At 42.8% G+C, this 26,838-nt stretch overlaps 1 protein-coding gene across 3 annotated transcripts in view; it reads right to left on the bottom strand.

The window, feature by feature from the left end:
* rapgef1b (Rap guanine nucleotide exchange factor (GEF) 1b) overlaps positions 1-20,805 on the bottom strand; it is a 55,608-nt gene extending 34,803 nt beyond the window's left edge. Inside the window, exon 1 of one of the 3 annotated variants that reach the window (XM_035389656.1) lies at positions 20,530-20,805. In XM_035389656.1, the coding sequence (XP_035245547.1) occupies positions 20,530-20,557 (28 nt within the window). In that variant the 5' untranslated portion in view covers positions 20,558-20,805. Of the gene's footprint in view, positions 1-11,710; positions 12,041-19,107; positions 19,498-20,529 lie in introns of those variants that run through there. The other 2 variants (XM_035389657.1, XM_035389655.1) reach the window with 2 other exon arrangements.
* Between the last annotated feature and the right edge of the window lie 6,033 nt (positions 20,806-26,838).

Genomic DNA, 26,838 nt, shown 5'->3' with positions numbered 1-26,838 from the left:
TGTGCATAGAACTGTATAAAAGACCTGATCTCACATAAAGCACAAGGGAAAGACTAGCACATTTTAAACCAGAAAAAAGCTCATTCCTCACAACCATTTTTGAATGAGTGAGATTTTATTAAAGTTATACTGCAGACGCTGTTGTTCAGTGGCACTCATTTTCCATAAAACTGGCAAGAGCGTCTGAAATGGGCACTTGTGCAGGCACAAGGTTTAAAAGAGTGTACGTGAAAACCTGAGGTAGGTGAGCTTCATGCCAAGGGAACAGGCGACTGCAGCTCACTCTGCACACTCCTGGGGCACTCTCCTCGGGGCCCCCTCTTCACCACTGTTGCCATGCACAAGGGCAAAACCATGACAACAGAAGTTTCACTGCTGCTAATGTCATCTGCTGAGTAACTAAAGGCTGTGGTCTGAAATGAGATGAGGTGTCAAAACTCCAAAGCACTTACAGCACCGTGAGAACGTGCCGATGCTTGCAGCTAAAATGGCAAAGGCTAAGCTTATCCTCCATTTCTCCTGATGGGTTAGGCTGGGGCCTTCCTAGGGACGGTGACAAACTGAACGTGGTGGCACAGACACTGAAAAAGGACAGGAAAAAGACGAAGCAGCTCAAAACTGCTCTCTAAACAGAGGCTCTAATCGCACAGGCACCACCAAAGCCGGACAAAGCAGCAGGAAGTAAGGCGGCTGTTGTCATCACACCTCCTGATATACCATACGCAGAATGCAAGCAAAGAGTGGCTATAAATACTTGCTGTGCACCAGAGTGTCAAAGGGGAAAGATTCAGTTACACAACTGCTACGTCTCAATCTGAGCTTATGCAAAAGCACACATACCTGCAGACGTATTCTCAGGGAAACAGCTGCTAACCTGCCGAGCTGACCTGTATGCAGGTCCACATCAATGTCAACAAAAAATTATTTTCCATTAGAACAAATTACAAAAACCTACAAGCAAATTTAGATGTTGTGCATTTCGACACAGTCACAGACTGCTTGAATATCGAGCTCACAGGCAGCACAGAAATAGTGGGAAAATGCTCTCCCATCTCGGCCTCTGTAGCAATCTGGAAAGACGCAAACAGATCAGAGGACAAATGGACTGTTCTGCCTCTTTAGATGACCTCTGACCTTGGAGAAGACGGAATGCAGGCAAGGGACATGGATTAAGGGTTGTGCAATAAAACAACAGGAAATTGTTTTACCTCGTGCAAATTATCTGCACTACTGTTGTAATTTTTCCCAAATTAACAAAAATAATAGCGAAACCCTTCCACACAGTTCCCCCTTTTCAGCGTTGAAAGTGCGAGAAAGCAATAAGCTACAGTGGGACACAGAGGTGTAGAGGAAGTGATATTGTGTTGGTGGATACAAATCGAGCGGCACGCCCTGCACCGCCCCCACGACATCCTGAGTGAGTCTTCCTCTGCTGAGGCTTTGTACTGTCCCGCCCACACTGCCCCCAAACACATCACCCCGCCCCACACGTGCGTACACAAGCCACCTCCCAGTTCACAAATAAGAAAAGAATGTGTTGGCATAAACGTGGGGTTCTGTGCATCCGTTCCAGTAGGCAGCGAAGGAAATGTCAATTAGATGATGGTGTTACTCAAGCGAACAGAATCTAGTGACTCACTGGAGGTGACCAAATGGTAAAAATAACCGCAGATAAATCAATTATCCACATCACACAGATTGCACTTAGTGCCCGGAGTAGCAGTGCCATCTGAAAAGCAGTGCATGTCTATTTCTAGGTCTGGCGGTAGGGACTGGCGTGGAATTTTTAGTATGAAATTACTACATTCCCAATCAGTCAAAGCTTTCATCTCTGAACTGTGTGTGGGCTGAGGCAGCATTTTAAAATGGCTAGATTAATAAAAAGGCACAGGCTTACACACAATACTAAAACATGGGGAATGCAACACCTGCCATTTGATACAGGTCCATCAAATAACAAAAATAGGGTAAAGGTGTTTTGTAGAACTGGGGAACTCCAACAGGAGATGATAACAAGCTGATAACCAAGGTAAGAAAGTCCAGAGAACAAATCCAGTAAATCATGCAATTTGATAAAAAAAATGTTTGTTGAAAAAAAAAACTCCAAACCATTAAACAAGCAAACCAGCTCTCAATTAAGGAAACCGATTAATGTGGCCCTCCATCTTAAACTAAGATTGCACCTTGCCCTAGGGAAGTGAAGTAGATTCAAGATGAATAACACCAAGGACATAGCATCAAATAAATTTAACAAAAAAATGGAAAACGTCCCTGAGTTGAGATGATAAATGAATTAATAATAACTTGAACAGTGAAGAGTTGAGATGCATTTGACAAACATTCCTCTAGGCTGAGCAGGAAGGATGATATGCCCATTTACTCCAACTTCACCTATCGCCTTGTGGATTAAAATAAAACATTCACAAGGTTCGGTCTGCGTTACTATAAAAGGTCCTGGAGTGGTCAGAGACCATTCCAGAACAAAAGAGTCATTCCAAATCGTATTGGCCGCAGACATTTTGAAAAGGAAACATTCGACATTCTTGTCCCGAGCAAATACGTGTAAACTCTACAGTATATACAGCCAATGGACGTTCTACTTCATCCAGAATTACATGAAATGATCAAACAAGAAGCAAATTCAGAAGCTTGCATTTCCTTCTGGGAACCCGCTATCATTCACCAAAGCTAACAAATCTGACACAGGGCAAAGTTAAAAGGATTAGGTGGGATCATGCTGGAGAGAGATGCTGCAAGGGAATCATATTTGAGGTATTTTGGAAAGAAGTGACAGCACAAGAGCAGAATGCAGACATAAAAGGTAGGCCCACTGAAGGACAACAACGTAAAAGAAAAGAGACGAGGGGGAGAAGGTTCAACAGACCCAACATCTGAGACAGCATCGGTTCTAGGTGACCATGCTCACAATCACACTGAATAATACATGTAAGTATGAAAACTGAGAGAAAAACAGACATTTAAACCCAAAGTCAGCCTGCACCTTTGTGGGAATCACTGAAGGCACACACTGTGCCATCACAAAAAGATCCAGAGCGCGCTAAATCAATATGTGTTCTGCAGTGGAAAGTACAAACTAACAGGCCACCAACTGCCAGAGGCAGTGATGCTTCCCTCTAATGGCGTGTTGATTATCTGGGAGAGGGGAAAAGCAAAGCAGCACACTGAGCGCCTGGAGTCATGGTGCCACGTGCAAAGCAGCGTATGTCTACTGCATTTAAGGGCGTGGCGCACGTAAGCCATGGCATACCGTACTGAGGGCCAAAGGGAAAAACAACTGAAAAGGCATGCCAAATCTATTCAAACAGAAAAGAGCTCCCGTGCAACATCAAAGTGGACAGGTAGCCCCCCATTAAAGCGGTGCTCTTCACACTACTTGTTTTCATACACCTCTGTGTCAAATTATGATGACATCCAACAGGTTAAACGTATATTCAAATTGATTCTTTTCCACATGCTCTCCTTGTTTTTTTTCGGCTCCATGTTTCAGTGAAAATGGCACCAGGTCCCTTTACTCGTCTTTCATTTGAATGAGGAAAGCAAAACAGGACTGGCGGGCAGGCATCCTTTTAAAAATCTACTGCCATTTTATAACCATTGCCTAGCATATCTGAGTTGACAATGCAAGAATGAATGCATTTGTATAGCACTTTCCCAGACGCAATGCAGATGTGGATCTGCCGTGGCTTTCATCCCCCAATAGCAGTTCCCTGTAACAGAAGAGCAATGGCAACAGACGGCAACACGCTGCGCTGCTTAATCCAAGACCTTAATTAAGACAGACCAAATTTTGTATGTCAGTCACACAACTTTTGAGGCAATCACACATTTATCGAGCAATCCGAGAGGATTTTCTGCAAGAAATCATTCTGCGCTGTCCAAACCACCAAGCGAGAAATTCTTCTTGTTGCGAAAGGGCACCGGAAACGGTGTTCCCCCGGGGTCCAGAGAAATACGGCTGGTGTTATGGGAACACAGCTCAAAAACTGCTGTTACTTCTCCTCCGGCAGAATCAAGAGTGACTTCCTTCTTGCACCTCAATCACCACAAGTGCTTGGGTGTAGTTTTTCCAAGACTTGTCATTCACCCTCTCTGCACTCCTGCATGCTGGCATCAACCCCTGGATTGCCCTACAGCCTTTTCCCATTCTAAACCCTGAATGCAAAACTAGTCTAGTCCCCTGAATGCAAAACTCTATTGGGCCAGAGGGGAGAGAGGTGTGACACGAACAAACATAAAAGTGCAAACTTATGATGTGCTGAGTACAGACACAGTGAGAGCAGTGAGATGAGGCCTTCAGAGTATACATGTGAGGAACGTCAGTTTGCATTTTCAGGAATGACTTCGGTACTTAAAACGCTTTATGACTTATACACGGGGTTGAAGCACTTAAAATGCACATTCTATGATGTAAAGCCTTGTCAGACAGTGGGTGGTTTGTGTAAAGCAGTTGCCTCAGGGAAAGGCCACAGATTCATCTCTGGGTGTATTATGGCCATGCCCAAAGCATGCCGAATTTCACCCACCTTCTAGGGTCCCAGGGCACTTATCTGCACTGACACACATTTATTCACACACTCACAATCAGCCGAAATACAATGGTCTCCCTCGTTCGGCCCGGGCCGCCAAACAAACATCTCAAGCCCTCCGCACTGCCAAAGGGGTTATTAAAAGACATTACGATAACAGCCTGAACAAAAAGGGCTTCAACTCAATTTCATGGCACATGCACCCATTCAAGGGATTGATGTTGTGACCCAAATCGCAAGATGCACACATCTTGTGGTTGCACACTGCCAGGCCTTCAGATGCTTTATGCTGCTTCACCTGCTGAACCACTGGGGTCAAAGCCAAGCTGTGATTTAACAGGAATACAACTAGTCTTAGATGATCGGGACTGTGCCATCTAAACACAGAGAACAAACCAGGGAGCAAGAACATGCAATTTGAAGATCTGAGGCAATAGCTGGTTTAGACAGTTTTAAGGGTGGTGAGACCCTTTATGCAGATTCAACCACTGTACTATATTTGCATATTTAAAGAAATGTGATGCTTATCTAATATGGCTTTCAATAGCAAAGCTTCAAAGTTAAACCCTGCACAGAAACTTTCTTATAACAAATCAGTAGTTTCAATTTGTAGCCATGACATATAAGCACACTCATACAGTGGGGCAGGAGTAATTAATGTGGAACCAGCCTTGTTCTGCTGAAACTCTGGGGGTTCAGAGCAAACAGGGAACAGCAGCGAGGGGCCATCCTCCCTGCTGAGATGTGATGATGCGCCAGGAGAAGCCAGCGCTACAGGGGCTGATGCCTCAACCGCTGCCATGGCAGGGCAGCAACAGTCATTATCAGGCTGGGTGAGCTCTGTCTAATGCCTCTTGTTGTTACTGTAGTTATTTTCACAGGGCAGAGTTCCCCCAGTGTAGATCAAATGTAAAAGCCTGGGAGGCGTTCACCGACTCCCCAGCAGGGAACTCCAAGATCCGCTCTGCAGTGGACCCCATTCTGGAGCGGGCTGCCTAGCATGTGCTGGCCCAGATGAGTGCAGTCCCCGCCATCTCCACACTGGGTGACAGCAGAGAGAGCAGGGCAGCTGTGAAGCCGGCAGGATGGGTCTAACAGAATGGAAGAGGAGTTCAATTTAAAACCCAGAGCCAAAATGGGGACCTGGGGCAGCGGGCTGCAATTCAACTCTCTGAATCAGCCTCAATTATGAGAGTGGGCAGCAGAGGAATGTGCTGATTTAACTGTCATTTAACACCCCAGAGATTCACAGACTGTTCTTAATATGACGTCGTACACATCTTTGGCAGCCTCTGTAATGCCTAGCGTGTTGAATACAGATGGTGAGGCAGTAGGATGGACTAAAAACCGAAGCTTCATCAAACTGCAGAGTAAGCTCAGTGACATCCTCTTTCCATACCAATACATTACTGCCAGTCAAAGCGAAACTAAAACTCATCAGCGGTCATCCACCACAGATACTCATATGAAAAGATAAGATCCCCATGGCAATAGGGCTTCCATACCAATGGCTAATTTTCACTGGATTTAACACTTCATAACAGACAGTAAGTGCCAGTTTCCACATCATTCCCAGCCAGCTCACAGTGGAGGCTTCTGATTTAATTTCCATCACATTACCTCACAACATATGACCTACCACCAATTCACAGATCTATGTGCTCAATATCTTTTGCTGCTACATTCAAAGTGAAGACAGGATCGTAAACATAGCTTTATTGGAGGTGCTTGGTATGGGAGCTGCTTTAAGACATTTGCTATTTTGCGCCTGCTGGACTTCTGCCAGAGTTCCCTTTCACACAGCCCTCTCTCCTGCCATGGCTGAGAACAGTGGCAGCCAGTACTGCAGTGCCACGGTCTGCTCTCAACAAAGCTGGGCCCAAACTACAGTTAGAGCCAGAGCGCCACACACTTCCTGCTAACTCACTCTCCTCCAGTCACTTCTACCACCTTTTGGCACACCAAGGTGTGGTCTGTTCATGCCCCACGCACACGAATCCCCCTGGTAAGCTCTGCTAATGTTTCTTCAGTGATGGCCATGTCTCTCCATAAAGGCCCCTCTCAAAGGCCCTGTGGTACACACTGGCAGAGGAGACACAGAAAGAGCAGTTCACCACGTGAAAAGCTGGTCAGGGGAGCTTCTCTCACAGTCGCATTGTAACTAGTCCACCACTTTCTCCTCCCAGAACACCATGGCTGATCTAGAGATCTCAAGTAATGTCTCAATATCCTTCTTCCATGCGCAGCATGCAGTGCCCTTGTGTCCATCAGGATGCTCATAAGCCGTGTGTTACTGCTGCGATTATCAGTCATGTGATCATTCAAGACGAGAACACTGGATAATAATGAGCTCTGCTACAATGCAAAATTAGATGCACGCTATGGACAGATAGGGAGGGTGCATGGCTGTACACAAGTTCTAATCTTAATAACTGATCTGACAGAGCCTGCAGACCCCACAGTCTGCCTTTAATTAACTACAGATGAATTTAAACTGGGTTTTGAGTAGGCTACTCCCTCCAGTAGTTAGTTATATATGTAGTCACATAGTTACATTAGTTACACATGACTTCTATAAATATATACCAGGCAAAATATTACAGGACATGTTATTATTGTAATTAATATAACCTTTTTTAAAATTACAATACTCTGCTGCTATATCATGGTGCTACCATGCTTATTTTTTCAGTTCAATGACAGCCGTTTTAAAATTATGGAGGAGAAATCAAAACACACGGCTGTGGTGCAGCTCCCAGTATGCCTATATAACACTGGCCTAGCTATGGAAGTCTGACATCATTGCAGCCTCCATGGGCTTGGTCACTCTCACAGGTCCCAGGAAAGATTAATCAGCACCGAAGAATGACTGGAAGTGGGAAGCTAAATTATTTACTCTGCGAGGGCTTGGAGCCAGACTGCACTGCTGGAGTGAGATTATGTGGGTGGGACTGGGAGGGCTCACTGGGAGGGACAGCGGTATGTTCAAAATTCTCCCACCAACTGTGCAGCTTGCTGGAACCCCAAAACAATGACCTCAAGGTCTGAGAGTCAGCAGGAAAGGCAGAAATTTATATGCCTTGCATCTTTATGGGTGAATTCAAAGGCTCCATCCATTCTTCTGTAACTAAGGAATGTTCTCTCCATCATGAATATCCTATGTACTGTATGCTGTTATCCTGCAACCTCTACACAATGCAGTTTGTCTGCTGCTGCATTTTTAGCCTGAACTTCCGCAGAAAAGGGATTTAACATCTTAAATCATTAATACATATTAAATAACTGCAAAGTAGCAGTTGGTAGACTGTTGCGATACACAGCAATGGAACTGGTGGCATTTTATGAGTGAACACAGGTACATGACAGCCATGAGAATACAGATTAGCGTATTTTTATTTAAACCAAACTGAACTGAAAGTGAGTACGGAGACCATTAGCGCATGGTTTGACATGGGGGTCGAGTGGGGGAGGGTCACTATGCCTTGAGCAGGTGATAATTACACCCTTTACTGAGTGATACAAACACACACGCAGTCATCACCTGTGCGCGGTCCTTTGGAGCTGTCCAGTTGTTCAATAAAACAGGGCTGCTATCCCAGGCATTGGGTCAGCAGCACATTCAGTCAGTGTGTCCTAGGGGAATTGCAAAGTTCTACTTCCTTATTCTATTTGAAGACTGCTTATTCCAGGGTCGGTGGTTCGGGTTTCGCGTCTAATGAACTCTGAGGACTGCTGGCGCATCAGTAAACTGTTCAGGGCACTGGAGCGCTTTCATACCCTCCAGACACACTAGCGTTTACTGCAGGAGCCCCTTTGAGTAAGGAGAGTTACAGGGACCTCCATTCCCCAGGGATCCCAGCCACCACGCTGACGTCCTTTCCTTGAAGCTGCCCCTTCAGCTGTTGCCATGTCGTATTTCCAGGCTCTCCCGCCTGACTGGGGTGGCGGTGTGGAGCCGTGACCCCTCCGCCCTTCCTTCGGTGGGCCCCCTCCGCCTGCGCGCCGCGCCCCTCCCGTTCCTTCCCCCTAACAGCGAGAGGTCAGTGCCACTGCTTCCTGTTCCCTCCTGTCCCTCCCATCCTCTACCCAGACCTGAGGCAGGCAGAGAGGGGGGAAGGGGGCCCGGCTGGGCCTCCCCAGCTCCGCCAGGTGGGACTCTGGCTTTTTCTGCTCCTGGCTTGATGACAAGCAAAGCTGGGCAGTGGGTTGAAGGGGGGATGGGGGAGTAAAACAACATCTCACCTTTAACTGACCTCTGGCGGCATGCACCAGTTACAACTGGAAATAAGATTAAACATAAATCTTCAAAGCATAATTGGGTAACATACACACATACAACCTCTGGAGGCTAAACTGCGCAAGCTGCTTTGGAGTAAGGCCTACTTTCAGTGCATTTTCTTGCTTCAGACCACAAACCCCCTGATGCCCAAATAACAGCCACGGTAAATCAAGCAGGTCATCAGAGATTTCTGTAAATACCCAAAATACTCTTTGTGTACTCACAAACCACCTAAACCATCCATAACATACACAAAAACTGAAATTGAGCAGTTGCAATCCAAAGATGTGAATTCACTGTGGGGCAAGAAGGATTCCAAACAGGTTGACTCTACTAGGGAGGAGGACTTCAAAATGCAAAAGTCACTCTTCAGTTACTCTTATGGAAGCTATCTGACATTTCATGTTCATGTAACAAAGAAGGTCATGTCAAATATTGACAAACATCCTGAACGCAAAAATTGCATTTGCCTTTTCTCTACCTGTCATAGACATGGATGGGCATGCTTAGAACATGGCAGTCTGTGTGGAAGCAGAGCTCACCAAACTGCATTCTGAGACCGGCTTTGTGAAAAGACCTATAATGCATCACTGTGCATAATGTTACTATCCACCCCAAATGGAGCCCTCTCTCCATAGAAAACCCCCCTGAGCCAGCTGGGGGCATTCAGCAAGCGGGCTACAGTGAACCCCTGTGCTGCGATGGAGGGGAATGGACAAAGGGGTGGCCATGGGGAGCAATCCCTTCACATGGCAGGTAGACAGGCAGCAGAATCTTCAAACGAGGGCCCCGTCATTATTTTCCAGCTCCCAATGGAGAAATCAGCCTTGCGGTGCTTGTGCAGTCAAGAGTGCAGCCCCAGAAGTAGGTCACACGAGATGATGCATCGAGACTCTGGCCCTTCCTGCTCCCCGACCGAGAGGCATCTGACTGCTGAGGCTGAAAGCGGAAGAAGGGGGGCGTGACAGCCGTGGCGAAATCTGTCGCGCTCACCACCAGGACAGAACGACGCCCAAGTGATTTCACGCACTGACGGAAGGCACGGCCGCCATGACAAAGGGAAAAAAAGAACCATGCTTAAGATACACTGAAGGCACACCTGATTTAAGCAGATCGGGTTGCGTTTGCCTTTGTAAACTTCCTGCTCCTTGACACGATGCATGCAACCGCTACATGTAGGCTAATCTGTCTGCATCACTGTGCAGACACAAAACACTGAGGGATGCATTTCCAATGCCTTAAAAAAGCAGCGTGCTCAGGAAGTCTACGGTTCCAAATTGTGCTGTTTTGACAGTTCTGTACTTCTAGCCAGTCTATTTGTGAACTTCTTCTTTCGGTGGACGGTCTGCACACTGTGCATAGCATGGTTCAGATGGACAGATGGAAAAACTACAGCAGAACTAGTGCTGTGGTAAGGCGGTCAGAGTGCCTGTGGGCATGCATTTCCAAACAAACCATATTCTCAGTTTCCTAGTCTGAGGCACAGCTGTACATGCAGTTAACATATAAAATTAAACTAGTTAGGAGTCACCCAGCATTAGCCTGTGCTGAGTGAATAATGGATTTCCTGAATAATACAATCGCACAGGCGGTCTAAATCACTGCTAAACCTCACACCCTGGTATGTGCTATACTGACGCGAAATGTTAGAAATTCTGACAAAGAACTTTGTTCCTAAATGGTCTTTAACCAGAGAGGTTATGCACTCAGAAATTCATTGGCTCCCTTTGGGTTCTTGTTTTGAAAAAAGAAAAAAAGAATTACCACACCATAATTAGCAATTACGCAATTACAGAGTCAGCACTGTAATTAAGGAGCTACACTCTGTAACTGTTACAAACACAACACAACTAAAGCTGATGAAAAACCCTCCCTGGGCTAAGTGGAGATTCAAAAAATGGGGGGGGGGGAAATCGCTTTTTTTGTATTGCCTCTATTGTTCATATTGTTCTATACTATGTTTTCCTGTCGAACTATTGAACAAAATAGCTCCCATTCAATTAAACTGTGAGACAATAATACACTGGAGGAATTGACCAATGTATGAGGCAAGAGTTGTGATGCTGTGAAGTGCTGGGAACAAAATATTGAATTTCTAAACGAGTTTCACCATTCCAAAAAAAGTCTGCACACTGATTTGTTCCCGTCAGGGGTAGCCTATTTTTTATTTTTTTTGGAAGGGCGGCCGGCTCTTTTCTCCAAAGTGACATAAACTCAAAACCCCAAAAACATCTCAGAATAAGCCTCCCAGTTGACAGAAGATTCTTCTTGAGGCAAACGTGTGCTTGACAGACTGTATATCATCCAAGCACTAGCACCAGATGGGGATTCTGAAGGACAACAAAGTAAACAAAGTGTGCAATCCCTGCCACAATGCGCAGATCTACAGAATCCAACTCCAATCTCACGGATAACAGCATGGTCGACAGACTTCATAAGAAAATCTATGGACCTCTCTGAAAGAAAGCTTTAGTTGCCTCATAAAGTTCAACACAGCGGCTTTCTGTGAAGGATACTGGCCAACTGCCACTTCACTTCCTCCACTAGCTGGTTCCACCCTGGGCTACAACATGAAAAAATGAGCACTTTCATAAAAGCCACATTACAAAGTCTTATTTTGTCATTTTGGTTTTCTTTAACTTGAAATAAAATGAGAACTTCTTTGAGGAGTGTTTCTCTTCGAACAGAGAAAGAACTTTTGTTTCTCACCATGTGCAGCAATGTAACTCAATGCTCTGAATATGAGTTTTTTGTGGTTTAACACCATAAACCAACACTGCAGTGGTAAAAAGTGTAAGAGAGTACTCTAGCAGAGCAAACCGCAGATGGATAGATCTCTCTACGATCTACATGTACGCCTATTCCTGGCCTTGGGTGACCTTACCTGCATCCTCCTCTGGCTCTCCCTGTAATGAGAGGTCTGTTTCCCCACATGCCTGCTGGCTCCTCCAGGTTATATTTCCCATTCAGACCTTGTCCAACAAAAGTTATACCCAGTCAAAACTCTGCTTCTCCCCTCCTAGTGTCATGGTCATCTGTCACAAGCGCAGGGTCAGGGCTACTGAACGGCAGCTTCAGTCCGGTTACTCACCCAGTGCCCCATGATCCCCTGTCATTCAGTCTGACTCACAACAATACTAAAGGGAAGATACTAAAAAAGGAATGTATGAAATAGTCCAGGAAAAGAGAAGATTTACAGCTCTTGAGATTGGCAGTTTTCTCAGGAGTTCTGGCAAGCTCTGCGCATTGTGCAAAAGCCACTGAGAATTCCCAACCAGCCACAACAATTACTCAGTTATCTTGTCAATAGTAGGCCTTTCGAATGACGTCCAGAGAAATATCGATCAGGCAGCAGTGTCTAGGCAAACGGCAGGTCCAATAAGAAGCAGGGCTCTCCGTATCCAAAGCATTCTCAAGAGCACATTGTTGCTGGCATTCGCCATGTCCTCAGACAGACAAAGAAATGAAGAACCCTACAAAAAACAGGAGGATCAGGCAGGCAGCTGTAATTAGTGGTAGTCTTCCCTGTAGAGTGAGTCAGAGGCGTGGCTGGCCATGCCTGCTGCTACCTGGAAAAGCCACCCGCTCGCCACAGTCTCCCTCTCAGCTCCATCTGCAAGGCTCTGGGAGTCAGACGGTCGGAGCTCAAACTGTCCCTTCGGTTGGTTTTCTTGTATGGGCAAAACCTTCCCAGAACTCTCCAGCTTCTTGCGTGTCCCCGCCTACATCCAGCGTTTAAGAAAATTTTAATTACAGCACCTTTCAAAATGTCTTAGCGAGCAAAACATGTTTCGCATTCCAGCGAAAGCTACTTGCTCATTTCCACTAAACCTCAAATTACAGCGCAGCGGAGCATCCAGGCTTTCATTGGGAGCGTGACGGCCAGCGATGGATTGGCACTGGCGGTTCTCTGCTAGTGCGCACACACCCACCAATCACCGAAGACCAGCAGATGCTGAGCGCATAAAAACTGCGGCGGCGTCATCATTTAGGGTGTGGGGGAGAGAGACTCAAAGCCTAGCGATGGTGCAGATACCTACTTTTCCACATGTAGCGGTGCGCTTTTCCATCCTCCGCCCTGCGCCGCTTGCCAATGCATAACCAAAAGTCATCGGCTACGCTACATTAGCTTCAAAATTTGATCATTTCTGCACTGCGTGTGCCTTTAATGCCTAACACAGAGAACAGCTGTGTTTCATTCTGTCAGCTGCTGCTAGCTTTTTTTTCCCTTTAAAATTATTTGGATACAGAAGACCTGTCCTCTGGTTCCAGATGCACCTCTCAACCTATTCAGATTTTCACTGTACGTGTAGCCCAATGTTCCCAGGTCATAATTAAGATTGTCCTGACAGCTTTTTTTTATTATTTTAGTTTTACTTTATTTCAAAACTTTTCCTTTGTTACCTGGAAAGACATAAAAAGGACCAGTCAGATCTCCTTCCCCCACCCCCCTCCCAATTTTGATGCATAAAAATATAACTACTCATTATCTCCTCTTACAAACTAGGCCCTATGAAAGTGAACTATGATTGATGGATGTAGACATTCCCTATTATCCTGAAAGCAGTCTTTAAAATTTTTAAAAAAAAACTTGTGACCCTGTCTGCCCTTGAGTCTTACTGTCAGGTATCTGAGCATATTTTAATGCAGAATGGCACTGTAGCTGAGAAACCCAATCCCCCAGCCCCAGTACGACTGTCTGGTCTGTGCTTAATGAAGGATTAAGAAACACAAAAAAAGATTCATTATTTTTTTCTACTTGTTGCAGCATCCCTGACTGCTGGCGTTATGCTGGGGGAACGGCCTCCAGCCAGTGGCGTCTTCCGACTGCTGCGCTTCATTTCAAAACGCAGCCCGCTAGCAGCACGGCTTTAAACGGAAAGGAAAAGGAGAGAATGAAAAAATGGCTGGAGTGCGCTCTGGATACTTTAAGTGTGAGGTAATGCTCCACTGGAAGAGAGCTCCCAGGTCACCATGGAACACAATGAGTATTCTACACATTATTTCCCGTCTGCACAGAACTTCACAAAGCGTGGCCCCGTCTTGCATCACACATTAAAAAACCAAAAAAAAAAAAATGAAGAGCTGTAAGAAAGGAAATGTGTAGACTGGATAAAAGGTCAGACGTGGGATGAAGACTCTGCGTCACGTCGAGTGTGTTTGTATGGCACACACCTCTGCTTTTCTCATACCCAGAGTGCACAGGGCAAACTTCCCCCTGCACAGCTGAGAACCGGGCGCTAAAATAAGCAACAGATGGCATCGCTTCACTCAGGCCGCTGCACGGAATGACTCCAGACAGAGGGGGGGAAACGGGCACTAAATATAGCTCCTTTGCACCAGCACTGGGATCCTACGATGGATTTAGCATTGTGAAGCAATGGGGAAATGGATTTACATGTTCATTAGGACTGCTTGAGCAACCTTTCAAATCTATTTACACAACAGAAAATGCGGCTTACGTAGACGTGCATGCGCAGGATTGTTGTAGGCATGGCAGGTATCCCAGCAACAAAACAAAGCCCTGATTCTTCGGAGGTTATTTTCCACTATTCCTAATTTTCAGCAGATTAGGCTACATCATCTGAAATTAAAGAGATGTGATGACTCTACATGTGAGGTAGTAACAGCAATGCTACATTTACACCAGTTTACCTTGAGTATCTGTACTTTTTTGTGTTTGGAGAATGTAAAAAAAAAAACCCTAGGGTCTGACACCAGAAACTTTTCCATTTCCATTCTTTTACAACTACAGAAAGTGAAAAACAGAAAGCAATGCAGATATAGCACTGACAACTTCCCCTGGTCTATGCATCACTACTACAAGAGGGAACTAATGACACTGGTGGCTGGAACACATTTATAATTAAAGTTAATATCCAAACAGGCCTCACCTGTTTACCAACCAACCAGCTCCTGCCCAGTGCACAGATCACAGATCTTCTGGCAGAGATTTACACACTACGTGTCATATCCAAGTATTTACCATATGTAGGCTTCATCTAGACTTCACAATCAAAAGAGTATACAAGGAAAAAGAGAACAAAAATAAAATAACACAAAAAAAGAACAGGAAAGGAAAGGACAAAAGGACTGGAGGTCTGATAAATCATATAGCCTACCTCCTGAGACACTTGGAGAAGGGCTACCGTATTCCTTCAGTTTGATTCCTGCATATTTATTGAGCGGCTCCAGTTCTGCAGTACGGTCTTTTCAGAGAGACAAGGTCAGGCATTAAATTCAACTGCTGTGGTACAGAACTCACCTCCTCTACAGTTACACAGCCACAATAATGATCCTCATTTTTCCTCCTTTTGTTTCAAACAGCATCAAAGGTGTTGATTCAAATAAACGTTTCTGGAACACCAAAGTGAGCAATGAATAAGTATTGCCCTTTCTTGGCATACCATCTTGCGCTTTGCATACGCTGATATGGTATTTGTATTGTACTCTATTCCAGCTATTAGTCACTGGAAAAGCAGAAATGTCACAAGATGACTCACCCACTGATTTCAGAAACCTTATAACATGATGCTTCAGTGTCATTTATTTAACTGGCTTTGGCCCATATTTTCAATTATTACTATCTTTAAATCTCAATGGAAAATTAGGTAATAATGAACACTTTTTCAATGTCAAATGTGCTTAAAGTAGAAGCATCGGCTTTTCAATGTGTACATAAGTCAACTCAGTTCACTCCACAGCTTCTTTCTGTGCCTCTCCCATCACATCCTCCTCTCTGCACAGCCTCAGAGCAGATTCACGGACTTACTGTCTCCCATTTCCGCCCCCCACATCTGCATTAGGTCTCTCAGCATCTCAGCTTCTGACTCGTCTCTCCCGTCTCTCTCTACTGACTCTGAGCAGACAGCTTTTACATACACTGCGCTCAGGTACCCGCTGGCTTCCTTGTGAATCCAGCCCTTTTTTCTGGGTCCTCCAGTGATGGGCCTGGCAGGCCTTTTCCACTTCTACAGTCAATATTCCCACTGTACAGGGGAAGCCTTGGGAAGTTGGCTTCACTTCCTGGTTTTGTTCCTTTTCGGGTGACACCAAAAGACTTGCGTGTATTCCTGCTGAACCACTCCCAATGCATCCCATGTGGGCCACTTTAGCAGAAAGAGACTTAGGTGGTGGGGGGGGGGTGGGGGGTGGGTCCACACTGGCACATTCCCCACCGGAAAGAGGGAACAACTCGTTCAAATTTCAGACAGGTGACAAAGCTTCCTCTGCGGTACATGCTGATGACAAGTTTCCCTGTCTAAGCCCGCAGTGACAACAGAACACAGTGCCTACCCCGATAAGAGACTTGTTAACCAGTGAGTGACGTCAATGTAAACATGAGCGGTGGTGCACTTAGACACAAGGGCTCGCTCCACTGCACGCTCAGTCCGGACCCCAGGATTAGCGCTGTCCACCACGCAGCAAACTGAGCGCCAGGTCAGAGGGAAGGGCCAGCATCTGCAGCCCGCCTCTGTCAATCAAACCTAAATCTGACATTTTTAAACGTCCCCTGTGCATACTCCAGCAGGCACTAATGTTATCAACTGAGACTCCATTATTTTTTCCAAGCACTGAATGATAAGAAACATTTTTCATTTCAAACCCAGTGAAATAAGGGTCATCCAGTTAATCTCAAACAACAAACATTGAGTTTGCTACTTCAGACCTATTTCACATCATCTTGCCTTGGTGAATTTAGCAACGGTTCTTCTTTAGTAGCTGCATAACTGAAAATACATGCCTCTGCAAACTCACAAGGTGAATGCACATAGGAATGAGCCCCTCATGCAAGTAATAACCCTCCCCCAAAAACATATCTAAATTCATCAATATATTCAACAATACTGACAATTCAACAGTATAATACTGTTCATGATTTTAGGGTATGGAGAAGCAGAACCACTGAGTCACACCGATACAAGTCAACACAGTACAGGCCATTGAAGGTTAACCAACTATCAAGATATTCAGCAACAGCCTTGCTCTTTCACATTTTAGCAATGTGACACATATTGAAACAAACTGTTCATATATTTGCTTAGCTCTGAAAGGCAAATTAAATCATCCCTTTTTGCAACTACATTCACTGAATGAATGAATATCATTAAACTGCTTGTCAGGCATTAACACGAACATCTTCCTCTCTCTCGCTGTGCAGTGAGATTCCTCACTGAAGCTGAACAAGTTCTCCTAAACAGCCCCTCATGTCTGGACACATCTAGTCTGGGGGGGGGGGGGGGGGGTGTTCTCAAGGAATGCTCAACAGTGACATTTCTCAAGGGGCCACCTGCCACGCATTTGTGACCGGCCTTCCAAGTGAAAAAAGTGCCGATGACTTCAGCGCTGAAGACGCTCTCGTGGAGGGCTGCTTCAGGAAGAGGTCAGGCACGAGGTGTTCCCGCGCCGCCGCGCTGACACTCATCTGTTCTGCCTTGTTACTGAGGCCGCACATAAAAACCAGGGCTGCTCAGCCGGCCTCTTGTTCCAGCTCATTTTGCACAGTTCAGACTGACAATAGAAAACACGCCCGGAGGCGTCTGTTCCAGGATCAATGCGTGCATGTGGCAGCAGGCAGTGACAACAAGCTGACAGGTGACCCGGCACGCGCACGAGCCTCGGTAACTGGCCCCGCTCAATGCTAAGCACAGCGCAATTTACGACTGTCTTCGGGGGTCCTCACCAACAGGGTCACAGCGATCCAGTCTTATTGAAAACAACAGTTTTATATTCATTCAATATAACTGTAGCAGAGACAGTAGGAAGTGCCAGGAATGAATTTCCGCATTGCTGGACGCCGATGAGGTCTAAAAACTTCTGCTTTTGGGAACAGCAGAGCCGCATAAAGCTGCTGGACGTGACCTGGACAATGGCGACTAATCCCACATTGCCCACTCCCAGACAATGCGGGCTCTGTCAAAGTGACACACGCTGCACTTTACCATTCAGCCCATCAACAGCCCTGTGTCCAGACTGTCACTTATGCTGAGGGGAAAAAGAACTGCGGTGGGAGCAATGACCCTGGAGTCAACCCTCCTAAACTGGTAAATAAAGCAAACACTTGCAGGGAGTAGGCGATACGTCCAAATAAATCACGAGCAGGCCTGGGCTCTGGAACTTCATTAACCCAAAATATTTGACAAAATGGGCAATTAGGCAGATTGAAAAGAATGATAATTTCTGCAGAAAGACATAAACGGTACTGATCTACAGAGCTTGGTACAGCACATTCAACTAAAGCAAATGTCGATTTATCACATAATAAAGACCTAGACTTCAACTAACAGATTGGTCTCATTGAACCTCAGAGACCATCAGAAAAAAAGACAAAGTGAACATGTCCAACAGAATTGCTATTTCCACAGTGAGTAAATTCTCTGTGCCATCAGATGCTTTAAAATTGGAATCAGATGCTTTAAACAGGGATAAGGTTGATGTGAAGAGAAGCATTCATGTGCATGTTCTCCAATTCTGTGTCAATCCCAAAAGACCATTAAGCTGTGAGGCAAAAAAGGAAACAAGAAGCAGGAAGGCCAAAACCAAACACAACCACCACTGGGATCAGAGATGGTAAAAAGGACAAGGAGCACCGCAGGCATGATTCCTGCTTAATGCACTGGTGCGGTCTGAGACTCTCAGTGCAAGGAGAATGGAGAGACAGCTGGGACGTGAAGTGCTGGAGCAACTCAGGTTTCCTTAAGACAGCAAAGGGCCACATTCAGTTTTTTTCCTGAGAAGTCTTAGTCAGTTCACAGGGGCCATACATTTCATTTGCACACTTAAATGCAAGATGTCCATCTCCTTCTCCAGAAAAGGTTTATGATTTGCAGAAGACTGTAGAGAGAAGCATTGTTTCTACTGGCCTGTTCCATTCTTAAAAGAATAACAACTTAGTGTGCAAAGCAAAAACCAACAAAAATGAAAAAATGAAAAAATAAAATGTACAGACAAATATGAAACCAACACTGACAACATTCTGCTAGGAAAAATGACCTGTTCTAAAACACATCATTGTTGTAGCACATGCAGTGTCCATTATTTTATGAATAAAAACTAAAGAAGCCTCAAAGGTACGGAGCACACAAAATTTTATCGAACCCACCAAACGAAGACAGTGAGGAAATGCCATTTCACTCAGAATTCTCTCTTGTCACTCATATAGCCAGCTGTGTATTTTCTTTAAAAAAATACTTAAGGTAATGTTATCCTTCATTTAAATTTTAAAAAAAAACCACACACACACATTTAAAATCGTGCTGATGTGCTCGGCTATAGGCTTACCACATACTACTGAAACTCGCCACATTCCGTTTCATTGGCACCCCTCTGACCTAATGTTAGACCATCTGCAATTCTGCAGGAATATTCCATAATTGCAGCATTTTTTTCTCTTTTCAGCGGATTTTACGTAACGTCATTAATGTACTCAAAACTCAACCAAAAATGAGTGAGTCCTGTAAAGCCATTTCACTTAACCAGCACGGTAACGTTGTGTGCACACACAACTAGGAATCTGTTCGTTCACCAAGTCCGCGTGCTAGCGACTACCTAACTAACTGTAGATGTAAACGTCTACGCATCTCAAATTATTCAGTGAGTGTAAATATTATTCTATCCACAGCCAGGGCTAAGTAACGTCTCGGGCCAGCTAGTCTAGTGTATTTCGGTAAATATCTGCAGACGATATTCAACAACGTTAGATAACTAACAGTTAGCTACGCTAGTCAAGTAACTTAACGTAAACTTGTCTCACGGATGTACAGTTCGCCGTTAACTTCTAGTCAAGAATATGAACCATAACAACTAGAATACCATTAAACTAACAGGGCAAACAGATGAGTGTTTCAAAATAACCTTAGGTGGTCAGCATTATAATTAGAAATGCAGACAGCGAATTGCAGAGGGATATTTCGAGAATGGTTAGTTCATGTTTACTGGCCAAAATAACGCAAGCAATTTTATCAAGCTAGACTAATGTTAACCACCTTGATTCTGTCTTAAGAAAATCTTACTCGGTAGACTTACAGTATAGTAACCAATCAACCTCTCAGTTAGCTGAAAACGCGTAGTAGCCATCGTTAAACTAGGTAGCGATTCAATTTCTGGTTAGCTAGACACAATACACTAGTACCAATAACGGCAGTTGCCTAACATTAGAAAAAAGAATACTGCCCAACTACCTATCTAACGGTAAACATGAATTAGCTAACTAACTAAACATCAAGAAACAAGGACCAGTGCAATAACCAACTTCAACAACCTAGACCAGAGAAAACGGTTGTCTTAGTCTAACTGGCTAGCTAGCTACCAAGCATTCATTAACCTGGCAACATAGCTAGACTACCTTCCGTGAGATGAATAGCAAGCATTCTTGCAAAATACAAGTATCAACTCGTTAGCAAATAGACTAACGTTATTCTAGATATCCAGCTAGCTAGACTATTTGACTAACGTGAGAGAGAACACTCCACGGGCCCGTGTTATATATTAGTAAAATTCCTAGCCAACTACATTTCGATCTTGTGACTTCAAGAGGGCAATTTAAATAGGTAACGTTAGCTAATATCGATCGATAGCAAAACGGCACTGCTACAGCAACTGAACTAGACCGCTAGCTACACACAAAACGGGGCCTACGAAATCCCCAGACTGGCCTGTCAACGCCACCGACACATTATGCCTGTAGTTGCCGGCTGTACTTACCTTGCTTGCTTTCAATTTTCCCCGACATTTCGTTCACAGAGACGGACTGGTAAAACAAGAAAACCCCCAATATACGCTGTTTTTCCGATACTGATACTTCTTCTTTTACTCCCGCATTATCATGCAACACAGGTGGAAAGCAGTAAATTCGACAAATATATAAAATCCGTTTATTCTCTCATACACATTGGCTAGCTACAGTTAGCTAGCTAGCTATCGGTAATTCAGCTTCCAAGTCCCAGTGTTCAATGAGGCCACAACAGCACTCCTGACCTGTGTGTGAACGTTAACGCAGAATACCACCCCCTTGTGTTTGGAATGAAACCTGTCAAGGGAAGGGTTCGGCAAGGTTTTTTTTTTTTTTTTTTTTTTTTAACTTTCTTTTAAAATGCCTTCCGGCGACATATTTCATCAAAGGCGATTTCCAGGGCCCTGAACAGTCTCTCAAATATAAGTCAAATTCTATTTAAAAAAATGAAATCAAGACATACTAAATTACAACTTTAACGCTGAAGTTAGTTTAAGTTGGTATTTAATTATTTGTGATGGGGAACAAAGTACAAAGCCAAATGAAACAAAATTCAAATGATGATGATGTTCCGTAGGGGGCCAAACAGCGGGTACATAGGTACCCGATTGTTGTTATTACAGTTCCAAGCACACTGTGCTTGAACCCTATTGTTTTTTTCCCGGAATTCTTTCTTTCCTTCTTTTTTGCTCATGAAAGAAACCCTAAATCCTAGAACAACCATATTCAGCAGGTGGGCTGCTATGGTCCCCTACTTCTCAGTGAATGTATCACACATATATTGGCCAGACAGTGGTGTTACAACACAAAAATTAATGTATTGGTCCATAACTTTCATAGCACAAGTCAAACTGATACCAAATTTAATAAACACATTTGAGTGTTTGAGATCTACAACTTTGCCTTTGGGACTATCCATGTCTGTCATCATGATTTACCACCATTTTGTTTTATATGCAAAACAGTTTTTTAGCTAAGGATTTTTTATTATTGGTCAAATTTGCATCAAAGTTTGTATACAGCTACAGGAGACTGAGATACAACAACATGCTATAAACCAACTGAATCACACAAACCATTAGGTTACGATTAATAAATTCTTTTTTTCTTTTCTTTTTTTATTATGGCAAACTACATAATTGTCAGAATTATTCCTTGGCGGTTATTTTGATTATCATGAAAAGTGGTAGATATGTTAATATGCATGGTTTAACTTACATGTCATAATTTCATTTAAAAGAGTAAAGAATAATAATCTCATAAGACCATGATTGGTCAAAAGTTGATGCTATAATCAAATCACCTTCCAAAATCAAAATATAAAAGGATAAAATGCGTAACAATCTTCAGGACGTTGGCTTACGTGAGACAAATATTTCATACGCTGGCACCTACCACTGATTCTGAAGCTCACCCACTCTGGATATAGCAAAACTGTTTGTGATCCCACTGTCCTCCTAAACCATAGGTCACAGATAAAAACCAACCTGATTTTTGAAATTCTCACATGTTCATTAGCACACAAGCAAAAAAGTTTAGTGATATATTGAAACCTGGGCATACATTAAGCCAAAGTGTCCAGCTGCAGTTAATCAGCCGAATTGACAATGAGAAACTTTCAATACACTTTAATCAATTTTCTTCAAACTAAATACCTTATGTCTGGACTCTGAAGATGATGCACGACAAGCCATTGTTAAATTGATTGATAGAAGGGACTAATATATGTAATATTCTTTCTGAAGCTTTCAACATAACTTGGACTGTCATGACACTCCTCCCCATACAACCCCCTCCACCTTCCTTCACATACAACTGGGGAGAGGCCTAGTGGATAATAATTTGCCCTTTGAAACACAAGGCTGTTCACTATCCCCAAGCTGCAATCTCCAAGAAATGAGCAGTTAGCTAACAAAAGGCTGCCAGTACAATCAGGATGGTTTTTATGATCCCACACATGGAAATCCAGTCACACTATGATCCTACCGCTTAACTTGCCAACTGCCTGTCCAATCCTCATAAAACCTTTGCCTATTTGTCTGTCTGCCTTGTCTGTGTTCCATAATGTTCTCTCTGTTTTGCAATTTGCACTTGGAACCCTATAATTGCTCCTTGCACCTATTATTATTATTATTATTATTATTATTATTATTATTATTATTATTATTATTATTATTATCCACCTGTAGCAGCTAGGTAGTATATTGAAAACTCATGAAACTCTGGATCAGATTTTAAATGAAACAACATGGGCTACAAAATCATCTTCATAATTTCTTTCAGATTAAAATCAATTTTGTGGTATTGTTTGAATTTGAGTTATATTAAATTATATTCATATAAAATGACATGCTTTATTGCGATGGTGTAATTATTTGAGTTATGGTTGGCTTGCAGCCATTGCCGGAGGACATTATGTGTCAAAAAAAATGACTTCATCACTCGGCAAACACTGTAGACTCCACCACAGCTTCTGGGTGTTGGTGACACAGAGACAGAGGCTGACATGCAAAGTTAAACATGTGATTCCCCAGTGCAAACAACCACAGTTATTTCAAAGGAGTACAGCACGACATATGCATCTGGTGCAAACAGACAGCAGTGGCCTGCCTGAGGAGTCACTACCGCGCAATCAAGGAGTATTTTGTTGACTATACCCTCTCTTCCAGGGTGACATTGTGGCCAACATTATGATTATGATTCCATATAAGAATCCAGACCACTGTCAGAACTGGCATGGTTAGGATATGGGGGAAATGCAAGCACAACTTTTAATGTCATTTAGTACAAACGAGCCAAAGTTTTCACAGCAAGTATAGATCCATCTTAAGAGTAACTTTTTGTAGCTTGGTCTGCCATCTGGGTGTCACTAGTTATCATTTTTTATGATAAATTGTAGTTACAAGCAGTAGCAATGGCTTCTAGTACCAATACAGTTTAAGATTCAATTTAAAATTCTACTGGGAATTAACGCGTTGCATGGCCAGACACCAAGTCATACTCTGGACCAATTAAATCCCTTATAGTAGTCCAATACAGTGAGGGGTACTACTTTGACAACTTATGCACCATAGCTAGTGAATGATTTTCATAATAATATCAGAGACAGTTACAGGGACTGTTGCAGGTTTTAAAAGTAATAAGACACATGCTTCCTGTATGGCATTATTCTTGTAAAAATCATAATTTATTACAGTTTGTAGCTTGCTTGTATGTTTGTGCTCTGCATAAATTGATATTTTTGATGTTGTCTTATGTGCATGTATAGTGCTTGGCACAAAGATGTACTATTCACAATGATGTACAATTCATAAAAATAAAGCAACTAATTAGCATAAAGATGATAATTATAACTTATAATAATAATAATATTTACTAGATTATGAAGACTGTTACGCCCATATGTGCATCCCTCCATCCTGCTACCTTTTACATTACATTACAGGCATTTAGCAGACACCCTTGTCCGGAGCAACTTACACAACTTTTTACATAGCATTTACATGTATCCAATTAAACAGCTGGATATATACTGAAGCAATGCAGATTAAGGTCATCTGGTCGTTCTCGAAAATAAGAATTTTTTCTTAAGTGACCTGCCTGGTTAAATAAAAAGAAAAGAAAAGCCTACACTCATTTTATAACATTTCAAGACAGTTTTGGTTGATCTGTTGTGACCATTTAAGAATACCATCTTCCAATATGTTATTTGGAGCTAATGTTCATTCTGGCTTATTTTTCATGGAATAAAATTACTGTCATACATAATAAATATCAGTCCCATATTCACAAAGAGCGCAAAACATCAAAATAAGAAATAGCAATTATGATAAAAATCTAATAAGACCAGTATTAACTGCAGTAATACTGAGCATCATTTAAATCATTCTACAGATCGCGACTCTATGTCCACTGTAAATCTACTATGATATTGTTCTGAAGGATGGTCAGGCACTTTATTGTTATCTGTGTGTTTAGTTTGAACCTGTTTTAACATTTTTAAAACCTGTTCACTGTAAATCTGGCCCACTGGCTTGTTATTAATGTCCTTGTTGTGGTTGAAATGCTGTTTTAATGTATCATGCCATTTTACTCTGTTAACCATTCTGGAACAGTGCAGAAATATTCACAAAATAAATAAAATATAATATTTGTTTATTATTTATAAGCACAATGTGTTACAACACAAGGTGAAAAAACCTGTCACTAACTGCTCAGTGCCTGGGAGGCAGGGACTCCACCCATACAACCACACACCCTAAAATGTCAGAACTGTAAGAGCTGCTTCGTAAAAAAAAAAACTGGTTTAGCGCCTCCGACTTCGGAATGTGTCTTGGGGCTATGGATAAATTACAGAGAGCTACATCCCAAGAAACAATGAGATCTGCGGCAGTGTGCATGTTGCAGCAGGAAAAAACATCATCAATACGTGCAGTTGAGGTAATTTCCGGTGCACACTTTACATGCATTACAACAAATCATCTACTGTCTGAGGAACCTCAATAAAGATTTCTAGTTTGATAATTCAGGTTCATCATAATTATGTACTGAATTCTTGCATACATTTCAGAACAGGTGTGAATAAATGTTACTTATCTTCAAAATGGATATATAGAGATTGGTATGTTTAATAGTAAGGAGGTGCTGTTATAGTGAGAATTGCACTTGGTTTCTGGTAAAGGAAATTTTTCACATTTAGGATCTCTCATGGGTATGTTGGTTAAAAGGGCTGGATTTGTGTCACAGAGGATTTAGCAGTACTTAAAGATGCATGCTTTCCTATTGGATTTGATCCTATTTTCTGAACCTCTCCTTTTCCCTATTGGTATAAATAACATTGGTATGACATAGCAGTGTGTTTTGAATTTAATGAGATCAGCATTCTGTTCGCTAAAGCATTCATGAATATTGGCAATAGTGATCATTTTTAATAAAAAATGTTTTTTTTTTAAACTCACAGATAACGTAAGCGAGTTATAATGTCATACACTTGCAAAAGTTGTACTGTAAGAATCCTGGAGAATCGTTGACATGGCTTCAAATGTAACAAATGTTAGACATGTGCATCTAAGGCAGTATGTCATTAGTGCCATCCAGTGGTTTGCACTCGGAAAGACAGGGACATTAATTGTAGAACGCTAGGACATGAATAGTTTACAGCAGAGCAAACTGAATTAAAATGCATTTCAAATGAAACTTAAAACTAGAGAAGAATGGTCTTCCAGCTCTATCTTCTTAACACTGCCACAAGGAGTGTTTGTCTGAACAGCATTACTGTATATTTTAGGTAATATTTTACTGTGGACCAGAGAGTATAACCAAATTCACAACCATCCAGGCACACAAACATGCACACACACACACACACACACACACACACACACACACTGTATATAGACAGTGTATATAGTTAAATTTGTTCGAATAGTGTACTTTAAAAGCTAAAAGATACGAGACAAAATATTATACAGCATATGTTAAACAAAGTCATTAAAGGCATTTAATGGCATTCTGAATTCTGCCTCATAACCATATGAAATACAAATGCGAGTAGAGGAAAAACAACCAATACCTTTGCTTTCAACTGTGTATATATACTCATAATTAATTATTACTTCTAATTAATTATATAATTTCTTCTGAAGCATATATTTTCAAATGAATAATAAAATGTTTAACATCTTTAATTTCCTCAGCATTTCTCAATCATGCATGTATTTTTATTGCTACATGTGGAATATGACAATGTTTTTGATGCATAGAAATGTTTTTCTATATTTTAATGTGTTCTTGAATGTCTAACAGATGGTGCAAAATGCCCCAGGAAACATGCATTAATGATGATGCCACAAAAATGTCATGACTGCCACAAGAGGTCATTAGGATGCTCAGGATAGGACCAGTGTAGCCAAACACATTGCTGTGCACCGGCTGACAAAATCATGGTGTTGGCAAAACATTACTATGGAGTCAACTCATGTCAGACAACAGCCTAGCCGTCACGCATCGCTACCTACAATGAATTGCACATGCAATACTAATGGCTTAACAAAAAAGCCGCCATTTCCATTAAAAAGCAGAGAAAAGCCAACTGGGATTCTGAGGCCCAACGCTTCTGTTTCAAAGAAACCAAGAGCACTACATTACATTACATTTATTTAGCAGACGCTTTTATCTGAAATATATTAGATATTAGATGCACTAGATGGGGTGCTGAAAAGTATGTGGAAAATATTTTTCTAAAATTTGAGGTGTTTAGGTGCAACTTCCACCACTGGAGG

This window comes from Anguilla anguilla, chromosome 14 (genome assembly GCF_013347855.1).
Source record: "Anguilla anguilla isolate fAngAng1 chromosome 14, fAngAng1.pri, whole genome shotgun sequence".
Classification (NCBI taxonomy): Eukaryota; Metazoa; Chordata; class Actinopteri; order Anguilliformes; family Anguillidae; genus Anguilla; species Anguilla anguilla.
This window is presented reverse-complemented; position numbering and strand designations above follow the sequence as displayed.